Below are 27505 nucleotides of genomic sequence, written 5' to 3' on the forward strand. Positions count from 1 at the left end.
CTTCCCCCAACACATGATACAATATTTTCCACGAACACTCATGGGACATATCACAAGCATTGTATGCAGAAAATATATATGTGAAGAATTGTCTTTGCAAGGTACAGTACCTTGTCCACCGACGTCCTTGGTTGCCCGGCGTTGCAAGGTACAGTACCTGTCCACCGACGTCCTTGATTGCCCGGCATTGCAAGGTACAGTACCTGTCCACCGACGTCCTTGGTTGCCCGGCGTTGCAAGGTACAGTACCTGCCCACCGACGTCCGTGGTTGCCCGGTGTTGCAAGGAACAGTACCTGTCCAATGACGTCCCTGGTTCCTTGGTGTTCTTACCTTTCCAAGCACACGTTCCTCTAAACTATCGCTAATCAAGGATACGCACGTACACTAACACTCGCTGCACACTTCACGTACATAATACCTTGCCAAGTTCACCTGTCTCTGAACTATCGCTAATCAACGATACGCACATACACTATAGTCCTTTCCCAGGAAGAAGTCCGTTCAGGCTGTGTCCCACGTGGTGAATCACCTGTAGACATACTGCCAAATCAACCGTACTACATGCCTCTCTCTCTCTTATTTCCCATCTATGTGCTATTTGAAATTTTGTTTTATATATTCTGTATATAGTAAAGGAAGCTATATAGTACATTGAGTGTCACTTTTTAGGATTATAAATAGAGAGAGAGAGAGAGAAACACGTGGGATGTGGGTAGATAGGAAGAGTCATAATCCGATAATTGGTGAGTCGCTTCCAGTAATATAGTATGTATATATATATATATATATATATATATATATATATATATATATAAATACAAAGAGAGAGAGAGAGAGAGAGAAGCAGGTGGGATGGTGGTGAACAGGGAGACAAAGTGATAATTCTAAAATTGGTGGTCAAATTTAGAATGTCGCACTTGGGGAATTTCCACATTCTCTCACACCCTGAACAGAATTCTTGCTGCGAGAGTACTATAACACTCGCGGCACAGTTCACGTACATTATATAATAAGCATGTTATCACTAAAGGTCACATCAATGCACAATACCTGTGCAATTACCTCCGGCGTTCGGAGGCATCGATACCTTGCCAGCTCACCTGTCTCTGAACTATCGCTAATCAAGGATACGCACGTACACTAACACTCGCTGCACACTTCACATACATTATATAATAAGCATACGTTATTACTAAAGGTCACATCAACGTACAGTACCTGTGCAATTACCTCACCTGTTCATAGCCATCCATACCTTCCCCTCCACACCTGACGCTAAACTATTGCTAAACCTCCGTTACACACCCTAACTTTTATGCATTCATGAGCACATACGGCACATTTCACGTGCATTTCACACGATATCAGACACAAATACATTACTAAAACAATGCATCAACCACAACCTCGACAAATATTCCGCTCGTGACTGCATTATACCGTCATTTTATCCCTGAGAGTATGAGGCAACGCTATTTTTGGCACACACCACACTCGTTCACGGAAACTCGTAACATGTTTTACGTATATTTCATATAATTCCATACGCATTTATAGCATGTTTTACGTATATTTCATACAATTTCATACGCATTTACACGATCAGAATCACAATAATTCAAGCCATAAAACACCGCTACAATTCTCCCCTCCCGGCTTCCGGGTTGGCCCTACGCCATCCGTAACACTTGCTGGCTCCATAATTTCACCATGCCATCCACAGTACCTTTCACACAATATATATTTAGGCCTTGGCTTCATTTATGTACTTATTTCAACTCACGCCATACGGCCTACGGGGGGGCGGAGTGGCGAAACCCCGCTACACTGACCATGCGTCTGTCTCCAAGGGCCAACGATTCCTAACCGCCATTATTCCTTTTCAACACATATATGTATGTCCCATCGACATTTATCACATCACTATATGTTCACATACAATGTATTATCACACTGAGTGATTAGGGGCCTTTGCTTCGGGCAAGAGGGGGAAAATAATGGAGGATTTAAAGGGAACCGCGAGCTGTCACACCCACCACCTGACTGCTTGACAATGACTGAGGTTGGAGGGAGCGGGTTGAGGTAGATGAAGCGACACAGCGTTGCCAATGACTTACCTCCAGAGAGTATTGGCGGCGCTATCACGCATCCAAAAATCACGCAAATCGGCCTATAACTTTTTTTCTGACGATTATTTTTGTGCTTAAACCACGCGATGCGCGTGACTGTGCCTTTTCACAATGCACGCCATGTCACGCGAATCGCGTGACTGTGCCTGAGAGGGTTAAGGAGAAGAGAAGACTTTCAGGAATGAAAAGAGGTGTTAACAGAGATAGATACATAGATGTAGGGCCAGGATTGAGGTATACAGTGTAAAATTTGAGGCACTGAGACTTTTACTGGAGAGCCTTGATAGTGCTGAAAGGAAGAATGTGGTATTTAAAGTGACAAACCTGTTGAAGAGAGAAAACAGTGATGTCTTAGGTGAGCAGTGTGTAAAGAATGATGAAGGAAATGTAGTGGTGGACAGTGAGGATAATAAAGATGCTTGGAGAGAGCATTATAACCAGTTGCTGAATGAGGAATTTGACTGGAACAGGAAGATTTGGAGTCAGCAGACCCAGGGTTTGACCTTTGGCCTTTGATGCTGCTACTGTGAGCAGGGCAATAGGCAGGATGCAGTTGGAGAAGGTGGTAGGTATGTCTGGACTAACTGCAGAAATGTTGAAGGCCTCAGGAAATGTAAGAGTGGGTTTAGCTGCTGATTTCATAATAAGTAGTTATATATTAATCAGGGTTGGGTCCAAGTACAGTACTTGTACTTGGTACTTGGACTTAAGTACAGTTTTTCATGTGCTTGTACTTGAGCTTGGCGTTTAAAATTTTAGTTGTACTTGTACTTGTACTTAGACCATAAGTACTTGAAAAAGTACCAAGTACTTTCAAGTACAATCAAATACGTTAAATTTAACAAAAATTTATATATCCTATTGGACTATATAAAGATATTATTAAGTAGACTTAATATTCTGTCACAGAAGAAACTTCCTACCTTAATAACTTAATGTTTAGAATGTGACGATCATTTAATTTCCTTCTTTGAAACACGAGCACTTTTGTATGGTATAAAGGACTTAAGTACAATGACATGGAAAAAGGCTGTACTTGTACTTGAAAAATTTCCAGGTACTTGGACTTGGACTCAAGTACAGTAGCCTGTACTTGGACCCAACCCTGATATTAATGTGTTCGTCCAGATGACTGGCTGAAGATTATGACTATATATGTGTATAAGAGGAAAGGTGATGCCCTGGTAAGAGGAAATTATAAAGGCATAAAGCTTTTGAACCAAATAATGAAGGTAATGCATAGAGTCCTGGAAGGTATGATAAGGGAAAGAGTGAATAATGGATGTGATGCAGTTTGGATTTAGGCCAGACAAAGGAGCCCCTAGTGCATACATAATAATAATAATAATAATAATAATAATAATAATAATCTGGACTTTTGTTTCTCAAAAGCGCCAGTTCTTCCTTTTGGGAATTCACTAGCGCTCGACACACACACATTATTTTTACAATTACAAGAATTGTGACATTTCTTGTATATAATACAAGCTACATCATATATACATGAAAGTGGCAATAATTAAACCCTATAATCATCCATCATAGTACCTCTCTCCAGGTCATAGCATTTTGAAAAAAGAAAGGCTTTCAGCTGTCTCTTAAAGGATTCAACAGTAGAGAGTTGTCTTATGGACAATGGCAATCTGTTATATAATCTAGGGGCTCTATATGCAAAAGAACGATCAGAGAAAGATGACTGGTGAATGGCTCCTGGCTCATCAAGACGCAAGGAATCATCTTCACTGCGTAACATCACACCCAGGGGTGTCGATGGGAGTTTTAACAATTCAGCAAGATACTTTGGTTCACCAAACTTAAGAACATTGAATGTAATAAGACACAGTTTAAATTCAATTCTAGCCTTTACTGGTAACCAATGCAACTCAATCAGAAACGGGGTAGTTGAGGTTCTCGGGGGGGAGACCAAAGATAAGCCGTGCCGCCCTGTTCAACACAGACTAAACTTTTGTTAGTATATTATTTGGAAGACCAACCCACAGTGAATTACAATAATCAACGCGAGACAAGACCACTGCATGGACCTATGTTAAGAGGCACCATCTATTCAGGAATCTTCTCACAGAGTACAGATTTCTGATATGCTAGTTACACCCTCTTACAACCTGATTAATATGTTCTTTGTAATTTAACTTAGAATTAAAATAAACGCCCAGATTTTGAACAGAACTGACTGGATGCGGCTGTGACACGCCAATGTTCAAAGCCAGGGCATTGTCAGTGTCATCACCCCTTCTGTTTCCTCTGATGATGATGATCTCAGTTTTACCATCATTCAGCTTAAGTTTCCTCTTAGCCATCCAAATCTTAATATCAGACATTAGAGATTCAAACTTTGTCTTAGTATCTTTGATATCTGACATCTTAACATAGAGCTAGAGCTGGGTGTCATCAGCATAAAAATGATAGGACACATCATGAGCATCAAGTAGAGACAATAAACTACTTGTGTAGATAGTAAATAGAATTGGACCCAAAACTGATCCTTGAGGGACTCCAAATAGAAGAGGAGCAGAATCAGAGCCAGCGTAATCAACAACCACTCTCTGAGATCTGTCCAACAGATACGACTTAAGGAGCAAAAGGGCACTATCACGAACGCCATAAAAATACAGATCATCCAACAGTAGTTTATGATCTACTGTATCAAAAGCTGCAGACAGATCCAACAGAACTAGGAGAGAGGACATCCCACTTCAAGTGTTTGCCACCAAGTCACTCTGAATCCTTGTTAGTGCAGTTTCAGTTGAATGGTATTTTCTGTATGCTGATTGAACAACAGGAACAACTCTGTTGTGTTCCAGTAGTGGTAAGAGTTGATCGAGTTTGGCCCGCTCAATAATCTTGGATAAAAAAGACAGGTTAGAGACGGGACGATAATTTGTCATGCTCTCGACATCAAGGCCAGGTTTCTTAATTAGGGGCCTAAGCAAAGCACGTTTCTCAGACTGCACAAAATTACTTTCTAAGAAGCATCTATTTATTATGTTGCAGATAAAGTCTGCAGCGTGCTCATACACATCAGGCAGTTGTGACATGTTACTCGGATCGAGTGAGCAAAATGTTTTATTAAGCTCTCTGATGTAACATTTGACTTTGTTTACATCCAGCGGATGAAATGTTGAAAGCAAATGGTCCCCGGTGCACCGTGGCTGGAAGTCAACTGAGTACGCTTCACTAGGAGAACTGCTGTCTAAATCACTTCTTATGCAAAATATCTTACTTGTAAAAAATTAAGCAAAATCAGAAGCCAATTGGACATCAGATACAGAAGTTGGTTTAACAATTACATTCCTCCGACCAACCAAATTGTTCACAACTACAGACAGTTTTTTTGATCACCACCACATGAATCAACTTTATTTTGATAATACCTAGCCTTTTGGGCTTTTACAGTGTGAACGACTGCTCTTCTCGCAAAAACATAACGCAAACGAGTTACTTCGGTTCGCTGCAAGCGCCACTCACATTCTGCCCTTCTATGTTGTCTACGCAAAGAATTAATGGATGGACCATACCACGGAGAATTATCACGTACAGTGATTGTTTTTACTACCTCAGGACAATAATGGTCAAAAATTGACCTGAGCTCGTTGTTGTAAATATCAACCAATTCACCAGAAGAAAGACTTAAAGAATCGATGGAGTTTAAACGTTGATCAATTTCAAAACACATCAACTGGCGGTCAACATTGTTGTAATTTCTGAACCTGATGACCTTTTTATATGAAGGGGATTTCGGGACATCAAAACTAAGAGTGATCAGAGCATGATCAGAGATGAGAGGGTCAAATGAGTCAACCTACACATTTGATATGCGCCTGCAACCAACAGTGTCCTGAGACATGAGTTGGATTACTCACATGATTGAAAAAATTGTTCTGGGTGATCAACTCAAGGAATTCTTAAGAAAATGGTTTTGACTCTGGACTGTCAACCCAATAATTGAAATCCATCCATCCATCCATCATCCAGTCCTATGCTGCCCCATGAGGAATGTAGTAGCCTGGGGCTGGGCAAGCTGGTCCTGACATTTAAGATGAGAGTGACCAGCCTCTCTCATCCCTGAGTGACATTATGTTAGCAATAACCCCAGCCACCCCTTGGAAATAAACCTACACAGGCTCAATCTGGTTGGAGCACCTTAACTCATAAACATACCAATGATGACCTGGGTTGTCATGTATTTGTCAACCTCTGACATCAGTATGACGACTTTGCCCATCATTCGATGTAATCTCTAAAGAAATGTTTGGGGAGTCGTCATTATTTTTGGATGATGGGCAAAAGTTGGCAGAGGTAAGCCCGCCACAGCTGGTGCGTGCGTGCTCACTTGGTTTGCTTGGCTCATTGTGTTGTGAGGTTCTTCACTGGTAGGATGTACACCTCTTGACCTCCCGCCGAACACTTATGCTCCTTTTTCTCACGTATAATGCGGCGTTATTATTTAAGAAAATACAACAAATAATGCATTATTGGAAAGAAAATCTATTCTTCTACTTATTGAAGCAAAACATATTATTACTTCTTGATTTTTTTTTTTTTTTTTAAGAACTGTAAAACTTTAGCATGTCAGCTAACTTCTACTCACTTTTTTTTAGCCAAGGTAGAGCTGCAAAGAAAGTGGTTGAGGAGACGAAGGGGAAGACTGGAGGAAGCAACTCCTGTGAGAAGAGTGGAGAAATTGCAAGATAGTGAGAAAATGACAGAGTATAAGAGCATAGTGGAAGAAAGACTGGGAAGGTATGAGCTAGAGCAGATGGAAGGGGTGGAAGACGTATGTAAGATATTCACGGAAGAGATAGGCGCAGCATGTGAGGCGGTTTGTGGAGTGAGGAGGAGATGCAAGAGTGTGCAAGGGACAGCATGGTGGAATGATGAGGTGAAACGAGCTGTGGAACAAAAGAAGAAGGCATATAGTGAATGGTTAGCGAGTAGGGGTAGGGGAGAAGATGAGAGAGAGAAGAGAGAGTTATATGTGAGCAGGAGAAGGGAGGTTAAGAGACTGGTGAAGGAGAATAAAAAGAAAGTGGATGAGGAGTTTGGGAGGAATCTGAGTGTGAAATGGAGGGAGAGTAAGAAATTGTTTTGGACGGAGGTAAAGAAAGTAAGGCAGTGTGAAAGGGGAAATAGTAGGGGAGTGAAAGATAGGAATAATCGATTGTTGGTGGAGAAGAGAGAGAAACTGAGGAGATGGAAGAAGCACTTTGAGGATTTGTTGAATGTGGAGAGTGAGAGCAGTGCAAGTATAAGTGGTTGGGGAATGGCTGGGAGAAGAAGAGATGAGAGGAAGGAGGAAGAGATCAGTAGAGCGGAAGTAGTGGAAGCGATGAAGAATATTAAGTTGGGAAAGGCCCCAGGAATTGATGGAGTGTGTGGTGAAATGCTTAGGTATGGTGGTGAGATGGTTGTGGTATGGAAGTTGTGTAGATTGGCTTGGGAAGAGGGAAGGGTGCCAGAGCACTGGAAATCAGGTATAATTGTTCCTTTATACAAAGGAAAAGGAGAGAGAGAAGTATGTGGTAACCATAGGGGTATTTGCCTACTTAGTGTAACTGGTAAAATATATGGTAGAATACTCATTGATAGGGTTAGGCATATGACAGAGGAGCTAGTTGGAGAAGAACAAGGGGGATTTAGGAAGGGAAAAGGGTGTGTAGATCAGATATTTGTTCTAAGATGTTTGGTGGAGAAGTATCTAGAGAAGGGAAGGAAAGTGTATGCTGCCTTTATGCACTTGGAGAAAGCTTATGACAGAATAGATAGGCAAGGTATGTGGAAGGTATTAAGAATATATGGAATGGAGGGGAAATTGTTGAGTGCTGTGAAGAGTATGTACAAGGGAGCTAGGGTTACAGTGCGAGTGGATGGTGAGCTGAGCGAGTTCTTTGATCTCAATGTAGGACTGAAACAGGGTTGTGTGATGTCTCCATGGCTGTTTAATATATACATGGATGGGGTTGTAAAGGAGGTGCAAGGTAGGGCAGTGGATGTGGTGGTGGCTCTAATGAATGAGGGTGAGATTTGGAAGCTTCCAGTGTTGCTGTTTGCTGATGATACAGTACTGTTGAGTGAAGATGAATGGGAGTTGCAAGGTTTGGTGAACGAATTTGGGACAGTGTGTAGGAGGAGGAATCTGAAAGTTAATGTAAACAAAAGTAAAGTTATGGTGTTTGAGATGAATGAAGTCACAGAGTGTGTAGTGAGGTTGGATGGTGAGGATATGGAGAATGTGAGTGCATTCAAGTACTTGGGTAGTGTGATGAGTAAGGCTGGAACTTTGGGGGATGAAGTGCGTGAAAGGGTACAGCAGGGAAGGAAGGTCGTTGGTACACTGAAAGCAGTGATGAGAAATAGGGAGGTGAGTATGGAAGTTAAGAAGTCACTGCATGATAGTATTGTGATCCCTACCCTGATGTATGGAAGCGAGGCATGGACCTTGCAAGAGGGGAACAAGTCAAGAGTGAGAGCAGTGGAAATGAGTTACTTGAGAGGAGCATGTGGAGTGACGTGGAGGGACAGGTTAATGAATGAAGAAGTGAAGGAACGCTGTGGGGTGGATGTGGATGTGGTTGAGAAGATTAGGAGAAATACACTGAGGTGGTTTGGACATGTGAAGAGAATGGAGAATGAAAGACTGACTAAGAGGGTGTATGAAGGTGAGGTGGAGGGAGGGAGAGGGAGAGGTAGACCGAGGATGAGGTGGAGGGATGGAGTTGAGAGGTATATGAGGGAGGTGGGGGTGAGTTGGGGGGAGGGTAGTCAAATGGTGGGTGACAGAGCGACTTGGAGGCGTTTTGTCTGCGGCCACCCTTTGCGGGATTAGGGCGTCGGGCTATAGATAGATAGAGATTATTTTGTATATATATATATTTTCTGGACAATGTACGACAGAGCAAAACCTTTTATATTCAAAATGAGACCAAAGTAGCCTTTCTATGATGAATAGTACCTTTCCTGTGAGCGTTAGGAGTAAAATATCTCTACGCGACTGTTCTGAAAGCTCTCAAGCGAGAGTTATGCGCACAGCCAGAATTTACACTCCTCTCTTTATGGGATAGGGTTAATTACCTACTAAACCACCAGACATCATAGTTTGGTTTTATGGTTACCACCTAGCACAGTAAATGGTTTCCTGGTGTACAGGAAACCATTTGGCTTGTCACTCAGTGTAGAGTCACCTGTAGGCAGAAGGAAGAGGAAAGAAAGACAGAAGAGGAAGGAAGAGAGGAAAGGTCAGTCACCCGAGAGCAGCACTACTTACCACTAACATTATTCATTTTCTTAAAGCATTAGGAAAAATATATAGGATAGGAAGGAAGAGGGAGCTGTACTTTATTTTTGGTGATTTGGAGAAGTCCTTTAACCCTTAGACGCCAGGCAAAAATCTGCTTGTGCATCACCTCAGTACGGAAAACTTCCACAAAATAACCTTACTTCTAACCTTCAAATCTCAAAAATTATAGCACCCAGGGAAATGAATTGAAGACCATATTACTTACCAACTCTTCTTCTTGCGAATGAAAGTATCCTCAGGCCTGTAAGTCATCGTGTTGATGGATAATAACATGAGGAAGAGGACTGATTTTTCCCGCGAGAACAGGATGTGTTCATGCTTTTGCCTGCGGCCCCGACTATGGCTTTCAGCGTGGTAACTTCTCCTTTACTAGATAAACTAGACATAGTGGTGTCCAAGGGATGCCCCATGGCACTGTCACTGATTCCTTTTCTAGTATCCTTGGGAAGAGGCTTGGCAGGGGTGGATGAGGCAGAAGTGCGTGAGTTGAGATGAGAATAGGACGAGAAGGGTTAAGAAAAGATCGTCTTACACCTGGCAGAGTCGTAGAGACAACTAAGGTGTGGTTGTCTTGGCTGGTGGAAGTCCCTCCCTAGCTTTTGGTGACGAGATAAAGTGGCAGCCACTTCAAACAGTGGCGCGAAAACAAGTGCGGTTCCGACTGACACCCGGCGGTTAGGGGTTAACAGAGTTCTTAGGGAGGTTGTGAAGTAGGCAATGAGAAAGCTTAGGAGGAAGGAGTGGCAGGTTACAGTGGTTTTGGTAATGTATGAGGGTCCTCACACTCAGTTGAGCGTGAATGGAGATTTGAGTGACAAGTTTTCCTTGAAAGTTGGCTTGCATCAGGAGTCACTCTTGAACCCCTTATTTTTTGTTATGTGGTTGAAGCTCTCACATGATTTCAGAAAGGAACTTCAAGGGAGATGAAGTAAATGAATGCTTGGTGTTGATTGTGGAGAATGAGAAGGCTGATGAAAGATTTAGGAAGTGGAGAGATGGAATGGGTTATGAGGGTTTAACCCCTAAAATGCGGGGCGTCGCGTTTGCGACGCTCGCCGAAAAGGACATAACGGCGGAGCGTCGCGTTTGCGATTCGAGTTAATTTTGAATAAACATGGGCAAGGATGTTCCAGCTGGTATTGTCTATCAGTACCACCATCCTTTAGCTACAATTAGCATACTTTACCTTTGTAGTACTGACCTCCGTTGTTGCCAAGTATCGCGTTTTTCCCCCCTCCCCCCTCCACCACGGCCCGGCCAGCCTGGCTGTGATACATGGCAGCGCTCTGACTGCTCAGAACTGTATATCTGCGCTCTCCTCTCACAAGCAGTTTATGCTAATAGGAAACGCTTGTTTCCCCAGTTGTAACACTAGCTTTTTTTCGCATGGTTTGCCCTTGTTTAGCGTCAGTTTACCGCAGGCTTTCAAAGTGACATTATGGCGAGTTCTAGCTCTTCCGAGTCAGTGCGAGCGGCTGACAGGAACGAGAATAAAGTGACGGGCGTAAGGCAGAATAAAAAGCGCGCTGCGGTGATCTTTTGGGAAGTAATATGATTGAAAATAATGTAGTATACGTGTTTTTAGCTGTGAAAATGGAAATGTTTGTTGAGTGACGGGAAGACCGCCACCGCGCTGCATGTCGGCTGTACGCTTCGTTGATTTTAGCCTTATTTTCGGTGCTCATTGTACAAATACGGATTCCAAACTACCTGTACGTTGTAGTATAAAGTTTACTGTGACAGAATGAGGCTGTGGTAGAGGGGAAACCGGGTTGCTGGAGGTGTGAAAGTGAAGATTTGGTTACCCAACTTTGCAAGTCTCCACAAGTCCTTGGGTAGTCCACGAAGGCTCAACACCTGTCTCTGGAGAAAGCTGAATGTAAGTACTATCTGCCGTACCAAGTATAATGTTCTAGGGTTAATCTCTGATTTTTGGCTAATATTTTCCTACAGGTACTCAGACTGCGATCGAACGCCGCCATCCAGGGGGGGGGGGGTCGGCTGTCAATGGCCGCGCATTAGGGGTTAAGAGTCAATGAAAATAAGACGAAAGTTGTGATATCTAGGGCTTGTAGCAAAAATATCAAAGCAGAGGGAGTGTAAACATGCACAGTTTGCCACAGGAGTGTGGGAAGTAACTCCATCTTGTGTAGTGTTTGTAGTAGTAGTAGTAGTAGTTGTTCCCTAGGTAGTGTTTGTGATAAGTGGATGCATAAGAAATGTAGTAGTAGTAGAGGTAGGCTGTGGAATAATGCTGGTTTCATATGTGCAGTGTGTTGGGGAGAGCATGTAGAGATGGAGAAGAGTGAAAGGATTGATCTTGCTGGGGAGTCTTTTGAGTGTGTGTGGAAGATATATATATTTTTTTTGAGGGGGGGGGTGAGGGGGGGCCATATTATGTGATGGAGGTGGGGCAGGAGCTAGCTCTGTGGCCAGGTTGAAGAGTGGTTGGAGAAAGTTCAGGGAGCTGTGGCCTCTCCTAACATTGAGAGGGCTCTCCTTCTGTATGGGATCTTCATATGCTATATTGGAGTGAGACCTGGTCAGTAAAGGAAGAGGATGTTTTAAAGCTCAGATGTACAGAAATGATAGTGATTAGATGGATGTGTTTTAAAGCCTTGATTGAAAGGCTTGGGAGGTTGGGATTGCAATTGAATAGTTGAGAGGAAGGATGGGACTTGAATGTTTTAGTGTTGTGATGAAGATAGGTAGATTGAGATGGTTTGAGCATGTTGAGAGGATGGAAGATGACAGCTGAGTTTGGAAAGTGAGAGGTGTGAATGCCAATGGTAGGACTGCAAGATGCAGACCTAAAAAAAGCCTGGGACGAGGTCATTGAGTGTGATTTCAGGGATAAGTGATTGAGTAGGGAGGCTGTCAGAGATCGAGCAGTGTGGAGAGCTGCCACTAAGTTACCAAGGCCAATACGTGCAAGCATGTTGGAGCCTTGATAAACGAAACAAAACAAAATGAAATAATTATGTCTAACAGTGATATGTATACTGTATGCAGTATATATATACAGTATATAGATAGATAGATAGATGGATAAAAACCTCACTGTAACAGACTAACTGGGACCCAAGCCATTCCGAAAAATACTAAATTCTGATAAAAGCGACATCCGAACTTCTCCCTGCTAACCCAGACTTTTTCAGATACAATGTACTGTATGAGACATCAGTCCGGACCGAACCAACGGTTTTTAAGCTGTTTTCATCACCATTGCAGTACTGTACTGCATTATGCATTCACTATAATAATCTATCTATCTATCTATCTATCTATAGCCCAACGCCCTAATCCCGCAAAGGGTGGCCGCAGACAAAACGCCTCCAAGTCGCTCTGTCACCCACCATTTGACTACCCTCCCCCCAACTCACCCCCCCCTCCCTCATATACCTCTCAACTCCATCCCTCCACCTCATCCTCGGTCTGCCTCTCCCTCTCCCTCCCTCCACCTCATCCTCGGTCTGCCTCTCCCTCTCCCTCCCTCCACCTCACCTACATACACCCTCTTAGTCAGTCTTTCATTCTCCATTCTCTTCACATGTCCAAACCACCTCAGTGTATTTCTCCTAATCTTCTCAACCACATCCACATCCACCCCACAGCGTTCCTTCACTTCTTCATTCGTCAACCTGTCCCTCCACGTCATTCCACATGCTCCTCTCAAGTAACTCATTTCCACTGCTCTCACTCTTGACTTGTTCCCCTCTTGCAAGGTCCATGCCTCGCTTCCATACGTCAGGGTAGGGATCACAGTACTATCATGCAGTGACTTCTTAACTTCCATACTCACCTCCCTATTTCTCATCACTGCTTTCAGTGTACCAACGACCTTCCTTCCCTGCTGTACCCTTTTACGCACTTCATCCCCCAAAGTTCCATCCTTACTCATCACACTACCCAAGTACTTGAATGCACTCACATTCTCCATATCCTCACCATCCAACCTCACTACACACTCTGTGACTTCATTCCTCTCAAACACCATAACTTTACTTTTGTTTACATTAACTTTCAGATTCCTCCTCCTACACACTGTCCCAAATTCATTCACCAAACCTTGCAACTCCCATTCATCTTCACGCAACAGTACTGTATCATCAGCAGACAGCAACACTGGAAACTTCCAAATCTCACCCTCATTCATTAGAGCCACCCACACACGTGTATGTTTATTAGTGTATTTTACTGTACACTAATAAACATACACGTATTTTATTTATGTTATTGTGGTGAACATAGCTGAAGTTGTCAGGCAGTCCTGACTGCTTCTGGCTTTGTCAGACTTTTTCCGATATAAGAATTTAGTCAGGTAGCTCCTCAGTTCCAGTAAAAGCGAATTCCGGCCTGTTGAAGTCCATTATATCGAGGTTTTAATAGATATATCAAGATCTATCTATCTATCTATTGCCAGACGCCTCAATCCCGTTTGGGGTGGCCACAAACAAATCGCCTCCAAGTCACCCTGTCCCCTGCCATTTCACTCCCCTGCTCCCAACTCACACCCCCCTCTCTCATATACCTCTCCATCCCATATATCAAGATGATGATAATTATACTCTTATTTTTGTTGATGATGAGTGATAATGACATTTCTGTATCTGTGAAGGTTGATACATTGAACCTTAATCTATGACAGGCCAAGATCCCGTGCTCAAACATGTGCAAGTGTGTGGGATGTAAAAACGTAGACTTGAACCCTGGTGTGGAGCGTAAGGGTCTGATGCAACTGGCTGAGTGTGCCGAGGCCAGGGTCAACCAACAGAAGGCTGTCAAGTCCAAACTGCCTTCTTTCTCGCACCACTCACCTACCAAGATGATACTACCCACATCAAAGTAAGTGCAGGCTTAGATCGAGTATTGTAGTGGGGACAGATGTGCTGAGGTGCTTAGCTGTAGTGCATGTCTCCATAATTTAGGCCTGTGAGCCTGTAGTGAGGTATTCATTCACTGTTCTGGGACATAAAGCCACTGCGTCATCCAGGTTTCATCAGTTACTTTGATATTAATTTTACTCACAACTCACAAAGGAAGGATGGACACCTGAACTTAGTGGCACCAACATCCTGCACAAGGATTTGCGCTGTGGCACTATCAGGCCAACAGCTATGTTAGTCATCTACCTGCTGTGGTGGTTAAGTGAATAAAATAATGTGGAAGTAGTGAAAAAAAAAAATGTTCCCCTGACCTAGACCTTATTAGATCATATAGCTCTACTCGGTGACAGGAGGGCGCTACCCCTCCCGGTATGGCAGCTAGCGGGTGTGGCTCGAACTCATGACCCCCCTGTCCCAAGTCCGACGTTCTACCACTGTGCCACCCTGCCCCCAAATGTGGAAATAAAGAGAATAGATAGAAAAGTTGTTTTTGTAGTGAAAGTGTGTACAGTGGAAACTGCATCTTTCCTTTAGGTCTGGGTACTGCCGGATGAACCAAGAGGTGGTGGAGGCAACCTGCCAGTGTCTGCTGGCTCAGGCAGACAAAGCTGAGAGTGCACTAGTGTCAGCAGCCCAACTAGAACACACTGTTATTGCCGAGTTTTCACGCTGTCTTATGCAGATTATTGGCAGCTATACATCCAGAGCTAGAGGTGGGTGCACTTAATTTGTTTAATTACTTTTGGAAGACTTTGCATGTGCCATCATATCAGATTTGTTTACCTGACAGCAGCTTTCAAAAAAGGTGACTTAATTCTTTCTCTCTTACATTCTTCTCTTTCATTGGTTTCTGAGCCATGCCTCACTCCACCCTGAAGTGGTAAAGAGACATGATGATGGTGACGATGATAAGGAAGATGTCAACCATGACCTCTTGCTTTGGGTAGAGATATTGATTTCTTTAGTGATTTGTGGTAGTTGACAGAATGACTCTCTGACGTGCATGAAGTGTATCAACATAGAAAAATACATTACAGTGTAAAGAAATACGTGCAGATGGCTGTGCATGTGAGGTGGAGGCAGGATTCCTAAGACTTGAATGATAAATAGATGGTTGTGTTGTCCACTTCATTAAACGTGTTTTTTTTTTTTTTTTTTAAATAATAACAGAATGGAGGAAGGAAAAACAAATGGGGGAAAAAAAAAAAATCCATACACCAGATTACTGGTGTCCTCTGTTCATAAAATATCTGTAACAGTTAGACTTGAACAGTTGTAGGTTGAAATTTGGAGGAAAACAACTCTGGGGAAGCGAGTTCCAGAGAGATGCAGTTCGGGGAATGAAAGAATTCTGATAGGCAGAAGTTCTGCAATATGGTTGAGTGACATTCCAGTCATGAGCGCTACCAGATGCCCGTGTAGCACGAGGGAAGGCATGGAGAGGTGGCACCGTGGACGCAACTTCGTCTGAGCATTTGTCAAAAAAATATCTGTAAAATAATGCAAGGGAGGCAACATTCCTTCTTACTTGCAGGGGAGGTAGTTTATATGTAATGGCAGGGTTGTTAATGATTCTAACAGCTTTATTTTGAATTTTGTCTAGTTGTCTTAATGCAACCTCTCCACAACCATTCCACAAGGGTGAGCAATATTCAAGCTGAGAGCGCACATGACTCTTATAAAGTATAGCTAACTGCTCATCGGCGAAGAAGTAATGGACTCCGTACAATAATCCAAGTTTCTTTGAGGCGGTTTTAGCAAGTGATCTGACATGAGAGGTCCAGCTGAGGGCACTGTTAAGTGAGACACCAAGAATTTCAATATTTTTGGAGATGGGAATATTAGTAGCACTGAAGGTAATGTACGAATCTGGTAATATCTGTCTATTAGTAAACTGTATATATTTAGTTTTCTATCTATCTATATACCTAGGCTGCTTCCCCCAAGGAAAGGGAGGTAGCCGAGACAGGACGACTCACTCTCCATTTACTCATCCATTCAAACACATTCATTCGCATCTTAGCCCCAAAGGGGAGAACGGACAGATCCTCACCGCATCACACCGCACAAGGGTCAACTGCGCAATGCAAGCAGTGACATCCACAGCAGGGCCCGACAGCAGAACTGGTTTACCCCTGCCACATCATAACAGACCCATCCCCTTACCCGCACCTGACCTGACTAGCTGATCAGACCAAATGCGGGAGAATATCCCCTCAGGGCTGCGTCATCACTTATTCATTCACAATTTCTCTCCATTTATTTCTGTCACGCACAGCCACTCTTCCTTGCTCAACAGACATCCCTCTCGCATCCAGCGCTCTCTTCACACTGTCCATCCATCCTATTCGTGGTCTTCCTCTCAGTCTTACACCTCTCACATCAGATCTAGTTATCTTTTTCACCAATCGCTCATTATCCATTCTCTCCATATGCCCAAACCATTGCAACACCCTCTGCTCAACTCTACCAGCCATCTCCCGAACAACTCCAGTTCTCCTTCGCACTTCATCATTTCGCACTCGATCCATACGCGTCACTCCACACATACTCCTCAGACATCTCATCTCCATTACATTCAAACTTTTCCTCTCTGCTACACCCATATTCCATGTTTCAGCCCCATATAACGCAGTCGGTACCACAACACCCTCATACAGCCTTCTCTTTACATCCATTCTAAGCGAACGACATTTAAACACTTTTTTCATTCCTCCCAGCACCTTTCCTACTTCATTAATTCTAAACTTCACTTCTGCATCTATTCTTCCATCCACAGCAACATGTGACCCTAGATATTTAAAACAATCTACCTCCTCAAGCAACTCACCATTCAAAACTATATTCATCCCCCTACCATCTATCAACCTCGTACACTTCATCACTTTACTCTTATTCTCATTTACTTTCAATTTCCTCCTTTCACACACCCTTCCAGACTCCTCTACCAACTGTCTCAATTTCTCCTCTGAATCAGTCACCAATGCAGTATCATCTGCAAACAGTAGTTGCTTCAGATTCCACTCTCCTCCATCAACATTTACCAGACTCAGACCACCTAAAACTCTTGCATTCACCTCCCTTACAACACCATCCATGTAAATATTAAACAACCAAGGCGACATCACACATCCCTGTCGCAGCCCCACTCTCACGGGAAACCAATCACTCACAGCATTTCCCACTCTTACACACGCTCTACTATTTACATAAAAACTTTTCACCTCTTTTAGTAACCTACCATCAAGTCCATACAATCTTAAAACAGTCCACAAAGCCTCCCTATCAATTCTATCATACGCTTTCTCTAAATCCATAAATGCCCAAAACACATCCTTGCCTTTCGCTAAATACTTTTCACACACTTGTCTCACAGCAAACACCTGATCAACGCATCCCCTCCCTCTCCTAAAGCCACACTGCTCATCACTAATCACTCCCTCTGTACCCTCTCTAACTCTCATAATTAACACTCTACCATACACTTTACCTACAACACTCAACAGACTTATACCCCTAAAGCTAGTACATTCATACTTATCACCCTTGCCTTTATACAACAGGACCACACAAGCACTTGCCCAGTCAATTGGCACCATACCTTTCTCAAAGCACACATTCAATAATCTTACTAACCAGTCAACAATAGTCGCTCCACCACCCTTCAGGCATTCCACAGCACACCCATCCATACCTGCAGCTTTCCCTGTTTTCATCTCCTTTACTGCCTTCTCCACTTCCTCCTTCGTGATCAAAGAATCATTCAACTCTCCCAACACATTTATTCCTTGCACCCTTCTATCTGCCACAATCTCAGCCACGTTTTCCTCCTCTACATTTAACAATCTTTCAAAATACTCTGCCCATCTCTTCCTTACTGCATCCATCTCAATTAACATCCTTCCATCCTCTGCTTTTACTCGTTCTTCCTTCCCAGACTCTCCCTTTCGCACCCTTTTCACCTCCTTCCAAAACATTTTCTTATTCTGTTGAAAATTCTCTGTCAGCCGCCTACCCCACCTCTCATCTGCTGCCACTTTAGCATCACGCACAGCCCTTCTCGCTCTATTCCTCTTTTCCTTATACCTTTCATATGACATCTCATCCTTCCTCTGCAGCCACACTTCATATGCACGTCTCTTCTCAGCCATAGCCATACTTACTTCCTTGCACCACCATTCACTTCCTTTTCTTACACCACCACCCACACGTCTCACACCACACACCTCTTCTGCATGCTCCACCACAGCACTCTTAAACAACTGCCATTCCTCCTCCACACTGCCATTTTCCCGATCTTTCACTGCGTTCCACTCATCTTTCAATTTCTCCTGATACTCTATCTTTTTCTCTCTTTTATCCAACTCACTCACTTTCAAAACCTCCCTGCCACACCTAACCCTCCTAGCTCTCACCCATCTCTTACCTACTCTTAACTTTCCCTCCACCAGGTAGTGGTCAGACATACCTCCACCCTCCCCTCTCAGAACTCTCACATCCAACAATCTTCCTATTACATTCCTAGACACAACCACATAGTCCATCAAGGCTCTATCAACAACCCTTCCACCCTCCTGTCTCACCCATGTATACTTATAAATATCTTTCTTCTCAAACAGCGTATTCCCAATCACCATCTCTCGCTCAACACACATCGCTATCATTCGTTCCCCATTTTCATTTCTTCCAGGCACACCATGCATACCAACTACGCCTTCAACTGCTACATTTCCCACTCTAGCATTCAGATCTCCCATCATTACCACATTCACATTCGCTCCAAAACTCTGCAGACACTCATCAACATCATTCCAGAAAGACTCCCTCTCTTGTTCATCCCTTTCACTACCAGGCCCATATGCACTCACAAACACCCACAACTCACGTTCAAATTTAGCTTTCACCCACATCAGTCTCGATGACACCTCCTTCCATTCAATCACACACTGCTGCACTTCCGGACTCACTAACAAGGCCACACCTTCTCTTGCCCATCCTCTATCAACACCTGACAATCTTCCATTCACACTTCCAAACATATATTCCCCCTTCCCTTTCATCTTCGTTTCACTCAAAGCTAACACATCCAACTTTCTTCTCACAAACATTCTCCCAGTCTCCTCCCTTTTATCCTCAATTGTACTACATCCACGCACATTCATAGACCCAATCTTCAGGGTACGGGGATAACTCCATCCCCCATCCCTTTCTCTGGCCTGTCTCTTTTTAGGAACTAAAAAAACAGAGGAGGGGGTCCCTAGTCCCCTCACCCCGCCCCTTTTAGTCGCCTTTTACGACACGCAGGGAATACGGTGGCAGTATTCTTCCTAACACAACCCGGCCGCAGAGTAGTAGCACCACCCCATAGTGCGGCCAGGTTGTGTCCCCCCCGCCACAGGTTGTTTTGTCCCCATTCACTGATTGTAGATAGATCTTGATTTATGGAGATGGCTGTACTGAGTTGAGAGGTAGAGATATTAGACTTTGTAAATGGATGTCTGAGTGTGAATGAACTATGTAGTGTTGAGTCATCTGCATATGAGTGAATGGGATTGTGAGTGACAGATAAGAGATCATTAATATGAACCAGAAATAGGGTTGGCGCCAGAACTGATCCATGCGGCACGCCGGCGTTAATAGAGTGGAAATTCGAATATACATCATCTACTTTTACTCTTATTTTCCTGTCACTAAGATAAGAAGAAATCAAAGGAACAAAAGACGTTAGTCCATAGCAAGGGAGTTTGGACAGCAGGGAACGGTGCCATACTCTGTCGAAAGCTTTAGAGATATCAAGAGCTACTGCATGAGTTTCTCCAAAAAGATCAATTGACTGATGGATGGTATGAGTTAAGAGATTGAGTATGTCAGTGGTGGATCTTTCGTGGCGAAAACCGTATTGTCTATCACTAATTAAGTTGGATTCAAGATGTTTAACAATATGCTTATTAATTAAAGTTTCAAATACCTTACCAAGAGAAGATGTGACAGCTATTGGTCTGTAATTGGAGGGGTCTGACGAATTTCCTTTCTTTGGAACTGGGTGGATATTGGCTTCTTTCCATGAATTTGGGAATAAAGAAGTACATATGCATAGTTTGAATAATTTAGCTAGGACAGAGGCAAGTTCAGGGGAACACTTTTTCAAAACAATTGGCGGAATTCCATCTGGGCCTGGAGCTTTGTTGATAGGTAAATTGTCTAGGATGGATTTTACGAATCTTGTCTGTATTTTAAGTGGGGCAGAGGAGAAATTGAGACAGTTGGTAGAGGAGTTTGGAAGGGTGTGTGAAAGGAGGAAATTGAAAGTAAATGAGAATAAGAGTAAAGTGATGAAGTGTACGAGGTTGATAGATGGTAGGGGGATGAATATAGTTTTGAATGGTGAGTTGCTTGAGGAGGTAGATTGTTTTAAATATCTAGGGTCACATGTTGCTGTGGATGGAAGAATAGATGCAGAAGTGAAGTTTAGAATTAATGAAGTAGGAAAGGTGCTGGGAGGAATGAAAAAAGTGTTTAAATGTCGTTCGTTTAGAATGGATGTAAAGAGAAGGCTGTATGAGGGTGTTGTGGTACCGACTGCGTTATATGGGGCTGAAACATGGAATATGGGTGTAGCAGAGAGGAAAAGTTTGAATGTAATGGAGATGAGATGTCTGAGGAGTATGTGTGGAGTGACGCGTATGGATCGAGTGCGAAATGATGAAGTGCGAAGGAGAACTGGAGTTGTTCGGGAGATGGCTGGTAGAGTTGAGCAGAGGGTGTTGCAATGGTTTGGGCATATGGAGAGAATGGATAATGACCGATTGGTGAAAAAGATAACTAGATCTGATGTGAGAGGTGTAAGACTGAGAGGAAGACCACGAATAGGATGGATGGACAGTGTGAAGAGAGCGCTGGATGCGAGAGGGATGTCTGTTGAGCAAGGAAGAGTGGCTGTGCGTGACAGAAATAAATGGAGAGAAATTGTGAATGAACAAGTGATGACGCAGCCCTGAGGGGATATTCTCCCGCATTTGGTCTGATCAGCTAGTCAGGTCAGGTGCGGGTAAGGGGATGGGTCTGTTATGATGTGGCAGGGGTAAACCAGTTCTGCTGTCGGGCCCTGCTGTGGATGTCACTGCTTGCATTGCGCAGTTGACCCTTGTGCGGTGTGATGCGGTGAGGATCTGTCCGTTCTCCCCTTTGGGGCTAAGATGCGAATGAATGTGTTTGAATGGATGAGTAAATGGAGAGTGAGTCGTCCTGTCTCGGCTACCTCCCTTTCCTTGGGGGAAGCAGCCTAGGTATATAGATAGATAGATAGTTTCGGGAGAATCAAGTTCCAGTACTGAAACATTCTGGCTGGTATCATCTATGGTAGAGTTTCTGGCAAAGGTACTAGCAAAGATATCTGCTTTCCCACGTGGGTCATTTGTAATATTGCCATCTGAAGATTTTAGTGGGGGAATGGAAGATGACTTGTTAAAGTTATTATTGAAAGAATTAAGAGTTGACCAGAATATTCTATTGTCATTAGGGTTGTTAAGTAGTTTTGATGCTTGCTTTTGAAGAAAGTTTGATTTAGATAGATTTTATACAGCTTTTGCATGATTTCTAGCAATTTTAAATTGGGAGAGTGATTCAGATGTTTTTGATTTGAAGTAAGAGTTATATGCTAATGACTTTTGGTCTGTTTCTGTGGCACAATTGCCATCAAACCATTTTGGAGAGTTTGATCTTTTAGTGAATTGTTGACTTGGTATGAATAAATCCATACCAGCTAGTATTAAGTCGCAAATGTGGGACTGGGTAGAATTGGGATCACTAGAGAAGAAAGACTGCCATGGAACATCAGCAAGATAATTTCTAAATCCATCCCAGTCTGCCCTGTCAAAGTGCCATCGGGTCACCCTGACAGGTTCGGAATGGGGAGGTGTAGGAGGGTTAACTAATGAGGCTTTGATGAGATTGTGGTCAGAGGATCCAAGTGGTGACAGTACCTCTATCCTGTATTGATCTGGATTATTTGTCAAGAATAAATCCAAGAGATGGGCATTATGGTCAGGATTATCAGGTATTCTGGTTGGTTGCTTTACCAACTGGGTGAGATTAAACGATTCCGCAAACAGCTCGCACTCTAGACCAGCGTCGTCAGTCCGGGCAGAATGCAATAACCATTCAACATTGTGTATGTTAAAATCACCCAAAATGGTAATTTCATTGCCAAGGGCAAGGTCAAGGTTACTCAACTGAGTGGATATGGAATCAGATACACTGGGTTCCGAAGAAGCATTGGGGGAACGATAAACTACACAGATATATTTGGTAATGTTTTGGCAATTTAATTTATATCATGAGTAATCAAAACTGGATGAAGTGAAGTTTAAAAAAGTATCAACTGCATATTGGGGTTTGATATAACAACAGGTGCCGCCCTTGTTTCGAAAGTTTGTAAGGAGATGGTAACCGGGAAAACAAAATGGAGATATATCGGTAGAGGGTGAGATTTGTGGTTCTGTGAGGAAAAGGGCCAAAGGGGATATGGACTGAAGAAAAAAATGAACTGAGTTTAAATTTGTGGTAAGGCCGCGGATGTTGGTAAAGAATAAGGCCGCACCGTCACCTCTTCGCTGACAAGCATTCCCGGAAATAGCAACAGTCGCTGCTGGCACAGTCGCTTGATGGCGACCGGGAGGACCCTGTGCCTCCTGCCCTACCCTGCCGGTGGTGGCAATCCGAGGTACCACCTCATTTGATTGTAAGATTGCATCTGCCATTACGAAAGATGTGAATAGAAGGTGTGATATGTTATGCGCATGTAGTGTGGTGTAGACAGTTAAAGTAGAGGTATTATGAGAGCATGCTGGCCTACTCTCTGTGTAAATGAATGCACTGAAAATGTTCAGAAAAGGGAGATGGTCAGGATCAAGTCCTGAGGGCTGGTGAAACGGGAGCTCCAGCTCTCCCTATCACCAGCTTGCCATCAACCTCAGGAGTACTGCCCTGTTCGACTGGTGCTACAGTCTACTCCTCATAGTTATCCCACTTTTTCTCTTTCTCTTTGTTTTTGGGTTTCATCTTACCATATCTCTGTACAGTATATATGAGAATAGGGGTCAGGATGATTATTTACGTTTTTTGTGTAGATTAAACTTTTGATTAGTAAACATTTCCTGTGGCTGAAGAAAATCGATGGCAGTCAAAGGCATTGTAAATATTTATAGTGTGCCTAATCATAAGTTGTAGGTAGTAGACAGGTGACTGCCATTGACCCTGGGAGATACTGCAGTACCATGAGAGTGAAGTTTGGCAGCAGACTTGGTAACTAGCCACACCATCATCACCCTTAAGCCGAAACCTTCAGCCATTAGTATACAAAGTCCAAGCTGAGAGTAATGTATTGTTACATATTTTATTACACATCTCATTTTTTTTTTTTCCCCAACAGCTTTCAGCAGCTGTTGGAAAGTAATTAGCTGTATGTGGCATTTGTTTTAGCATCGGATCCATTGAAAACATTAGCTGTATCATGGCCAACCTCAGTACGGGGATTCATAAAGAGGAAGCATGGCATCATTTTTATGTATTTATGAAGTCTTAACTTACTTTCTTTTCTTGCAGGGCTGGGTGACACATAGCATCAGCGGAGCCTCACAGTTGTACAGTAATGAGTCATGTAAATAGGCCGAGTGTAAAAAGTATATTTTCAGAATTATACACACAGGGAGGGAAAAAAAGCTTCACACAGTTCTGTCAGGATGTTCTTCTTATTTATTTATTATCATATAAATTTTATGAACTAAATTTTTGTTTAATTTTTACCAAATCAGATTATGTGTTGAAAATACCCTGGAGGTTATGGTATTGGTCTCTTTTTACCAGTGATATAAATTTTGATTTATTTTTGCTATCAAGTGGCTGTTTTATATATTATTTGGAACTGGTTGGGTTGGATTCAGCCATCTTTAATACTTCCACTATTAGAAATCCTTCTGCATTTGAATTAAATCATCTGGAGGTAACAAGGGTAAAAGTAGAAATACATCATTGGAATGAAGGGGTTAACCTGTTGAGCCTGGTGATGTATTTTCGTTTAATTTTTACTACCTACAGAAGATTTAGTTTAACCCAGAAATTTCTTTTCAAGGTGAAAGAGTTAGATACAGCCATCACTAAATTCACCACTCTGAGGGAGACCTCCATCATTTGGTACAGTATTCTATTGGTAGCAAGAATATACAGTAGTAAAAATACCTTAATGTAGTGGAGCAGTTAATAATTTTTTCAGATATTTGACCCCATCAGTTTTGATGACTCTTCAGTTTATTCTTGCTATCTCCAAACTTTGCTGTTCAATTTAGGAAAGATCTCATGTAGTGAAGGAGTTGTTGTTGTGACCCTGTGATCATTTGATTGTGAATCTAATGAATTGAAGGTTAAAGTTGTACTTCTGCATCCCATCCTTCTCCTTCTGGGGGGATAGCTCCACTGCCTGGTTGTATAATCAGACAGTGGAGCTGCCAGCTATATTGGTGACACTGCTTGAAGGCATCCCTTACCAGCAGCAGGGAAGGAGTAAATGAAGATTATTATCTAACCTCTGCAGTTTAAAAATTCTTTCCTTAACAAAATAAAATTGTCTAAAGCTAGCAAGAATGAAAAAAAAAAAAAAAAAAAAAGGCTTGAAGGGTTTGAGTGCCATAAAATGATGCAGGTTATAAGAGAAATGAATGCATGTGGTTGCCATAATCATTTTTTGTACATACTTGTTTAGTTACTGTACTTCAGGCACAGTGGCAATTGTAAGTGTTGTCAGTGACCCTGAACCTGATTCACTTATTATACCCAATTTACAGTTTGCTGGAAAGGGATGCCATCATGTGTTGGCATCAGTATAGCCAGGTAACTCGAATACCCAGTCATACAAACATCCCTCACTTCTCCTCTTATCCCCCGAGAGGAAAATGATGGACAGCAAGAGAAGGCAGCTTCAGTTACAGTCCAGTGGGTTCAGCTTCAGATAAGCCTGTGACCACAAGAAAAACTGCATATTTGGTGGCAGCATTGGTAACAGTGCTGGTTTTTATCAGCCCATTTTGGTGTAACTAATGGTTATATTTATTTATAGCCTCGTATGCCCTAGGACATCATATTCATGTTATTCCAGCAACCACCAGATGAACAAGATATATACTCAGGTCAGGGGAAGCGTACTGATCTGAAGGGGCTAGATATAGCTTCCATTTACCCCTTTATCTCAAAAAAGTATATGTTGTTGGAGTTATCAAATAAAGACTATAGTTAAACCATTGTAGTGAAAGGTTTATATACACATATATATATATATATATATATATTTTTTCAACCCAAAGATCTTCTTGGGTTTTCTCTGATTAAAAAGCTCATGGGAATAACTTATCTTGACTACTACACTTTGGGGATATATATTATAATTATTCAGTGCTACCACCAGCTGCATTTATTCAGCTTTGGATAGGCTTTTTCAAAATGGAGAAGTTAGATACAGCCTAGTCTTCATCAACCCTTCAGTACATGAGGTCTGTCTTCAGTTTAATAAAATCTTCAGGTGCTGGCAAGATCAAATTTCAGATACATAGTACAGAAACATTGTACCCAAAATTTGACTTTGATCTTTTGCTGATCTACACCAATATCAAATTGCTTCTTTTCTCACCCCCCCCCCCCACACACACACACACAGTTTATATACCAAGTTTGATCCAGATCAGATCAGGCACTCATGAGATTTTATCTGTACCCTGTTTGACATAGATCTTGATCTGCACTGAAACTAGTGTCAATTACTGTACATCCTAGACCCACACACATTTTGTTAATACCAGTATGTGGTAACAGATAACAGTTTTGTCTTTGCTGTCATTAGGACCGTCATAAGACTGAAAGGATTAAATTTGACAGGCAATGGAAGATGTAGATCAGCCACAATGGCCATCAAATTCATCTTGCTTTTTGCTCTATTGGTGTACATGTTTGCTTGATGCAGCCTCATGGCATTGCACAATATACAGTACAGACCTTTCATCCAGCACAATGATCATGCTCTGTATTACACGTGCTACAGGTACATGAATCAGGGTGCTGGAGAGGGACGCTTTCACTGATATAACCTGAGCTGCCTGGCTAATACAAACACTCCTCAGCTCCCTCTGTCTTCCCTAAAAGGAGGGCAGTGGACTGCAGAAGGACACTTCAACTTCCAGTCCTCTGAGTTCTTGTAAAGATGAGCCTGTGGCCACAGTAGCAACAACAACAATTTGAATTTGTAGAAATTTTAAATTGATTGTGATTCTTATGATTATTTAGAAAGATTACCTGATGCCTGTGATATATAACTTTATTTCTGTGGAAATGTTTTCAGAATATGTCAGTCACTTTGTAAAAAGTTTTTGAAACACTTACTACCCTGTGTTGGACTGAAGTATTTTATGCTCATTTGTAATTGTTTGAAATTTTCAGAGTTCTTTATTTTATTAGTAAACTTAGTTCAGATATGGAACACTAGTGTCCACACACATGTTGTTATTATGCACTTTTTAAATCTTCATTTCCTATACTTATTGCAGGAGTATTTGGTTTATATGGTGCATGTCTCAGTCTGCAGTATTATCAGAGGACTAAAATGTTGTTTGATAGGGAAGCAGTTTTAATGGAAAATTATTTTGTCGCTACATGAATAAATTGTGTTGCGAAATATCAGTTGGACTTCTTGTTTGGCTTCAGTCAAATGAGTATTCTTTTTTAATTTCATCAGTGATGTATAAATTGTGACAAAGCTACCATATTTAGAGGGAGCACAGTTTTAGTTAGCTTATGAGTGAAAAGGACGTATCACCGTTTTTAGAACTTTCTTGGTAATATTTTATATGAAACTTCATAGCCCAGTAGCTGAAAGTGTAGGAGAGTATTGTATTTATTAATGAAATTTTATTATACAAATATCTTGGTGATTACTGGTAAGAGTTGGGAGTTGTTTGTATATTTGTGTCAGAGGTTTATTATCCATTCCTCAGTGTTTGTACAGTGACACAGCCAAACTATCTTGTGATGCCTCAGTGTTCGGGTGTCTTAGCTGTGTTAATTAGAATCATATCCATCTTGCAAGGTAACACTTCTCTAGTCATTTCTTCCCAGTGTCACACTGTTTGTGTT

The 27505-nt window shown here is 42.3% G+C and overlaps 1 protein-coding gene across 1 annotated transcript in view; it reads left to right on the top strand.

The window, feature by feature from the left end:
• LOC145416881 (protein lin-54 homolog) overlaps window positions 1-24069 on the top strand; it is a 102174-nt gene extending 78105 nt beyond the window's left edge. The window contains exons 15-17 of the mRNA XM_080285747.1: window positions 14095-14291; window positions 14867-15045; window positions 23936-24069. Coding sequence (XP_080141873.1) covers window positions 14095-14291; window positions 14867-15045; window positions 23936-23952 — 393 coding nt within the window. The 3' untranslated portion in view covers window positions 23953-24069. The remainder of the gene's footprint in view (window positions 1-14094; window positions 14292-14866; window positions 15046-23935) is intronic.
• Window positions 24070-27505: the final 3436 nt, after the last annotated feature.

The sequence above is a fragment of the Coenobita brevimanus genome, chromosome 108, assembly GCF_032717465.1.
Source record: "Coenobita brevimanus isolate Jiangsu-jjx chromosome 108, ASM3271746v2, whole genome shotgun sequence".
NCBI classification, from domain to species: Eukaryota; Metazoa; Arthropoda; class Malacostraca; order Decapoda; family Coenobitidae; genus Coenobita; species Coenobita brevimanus.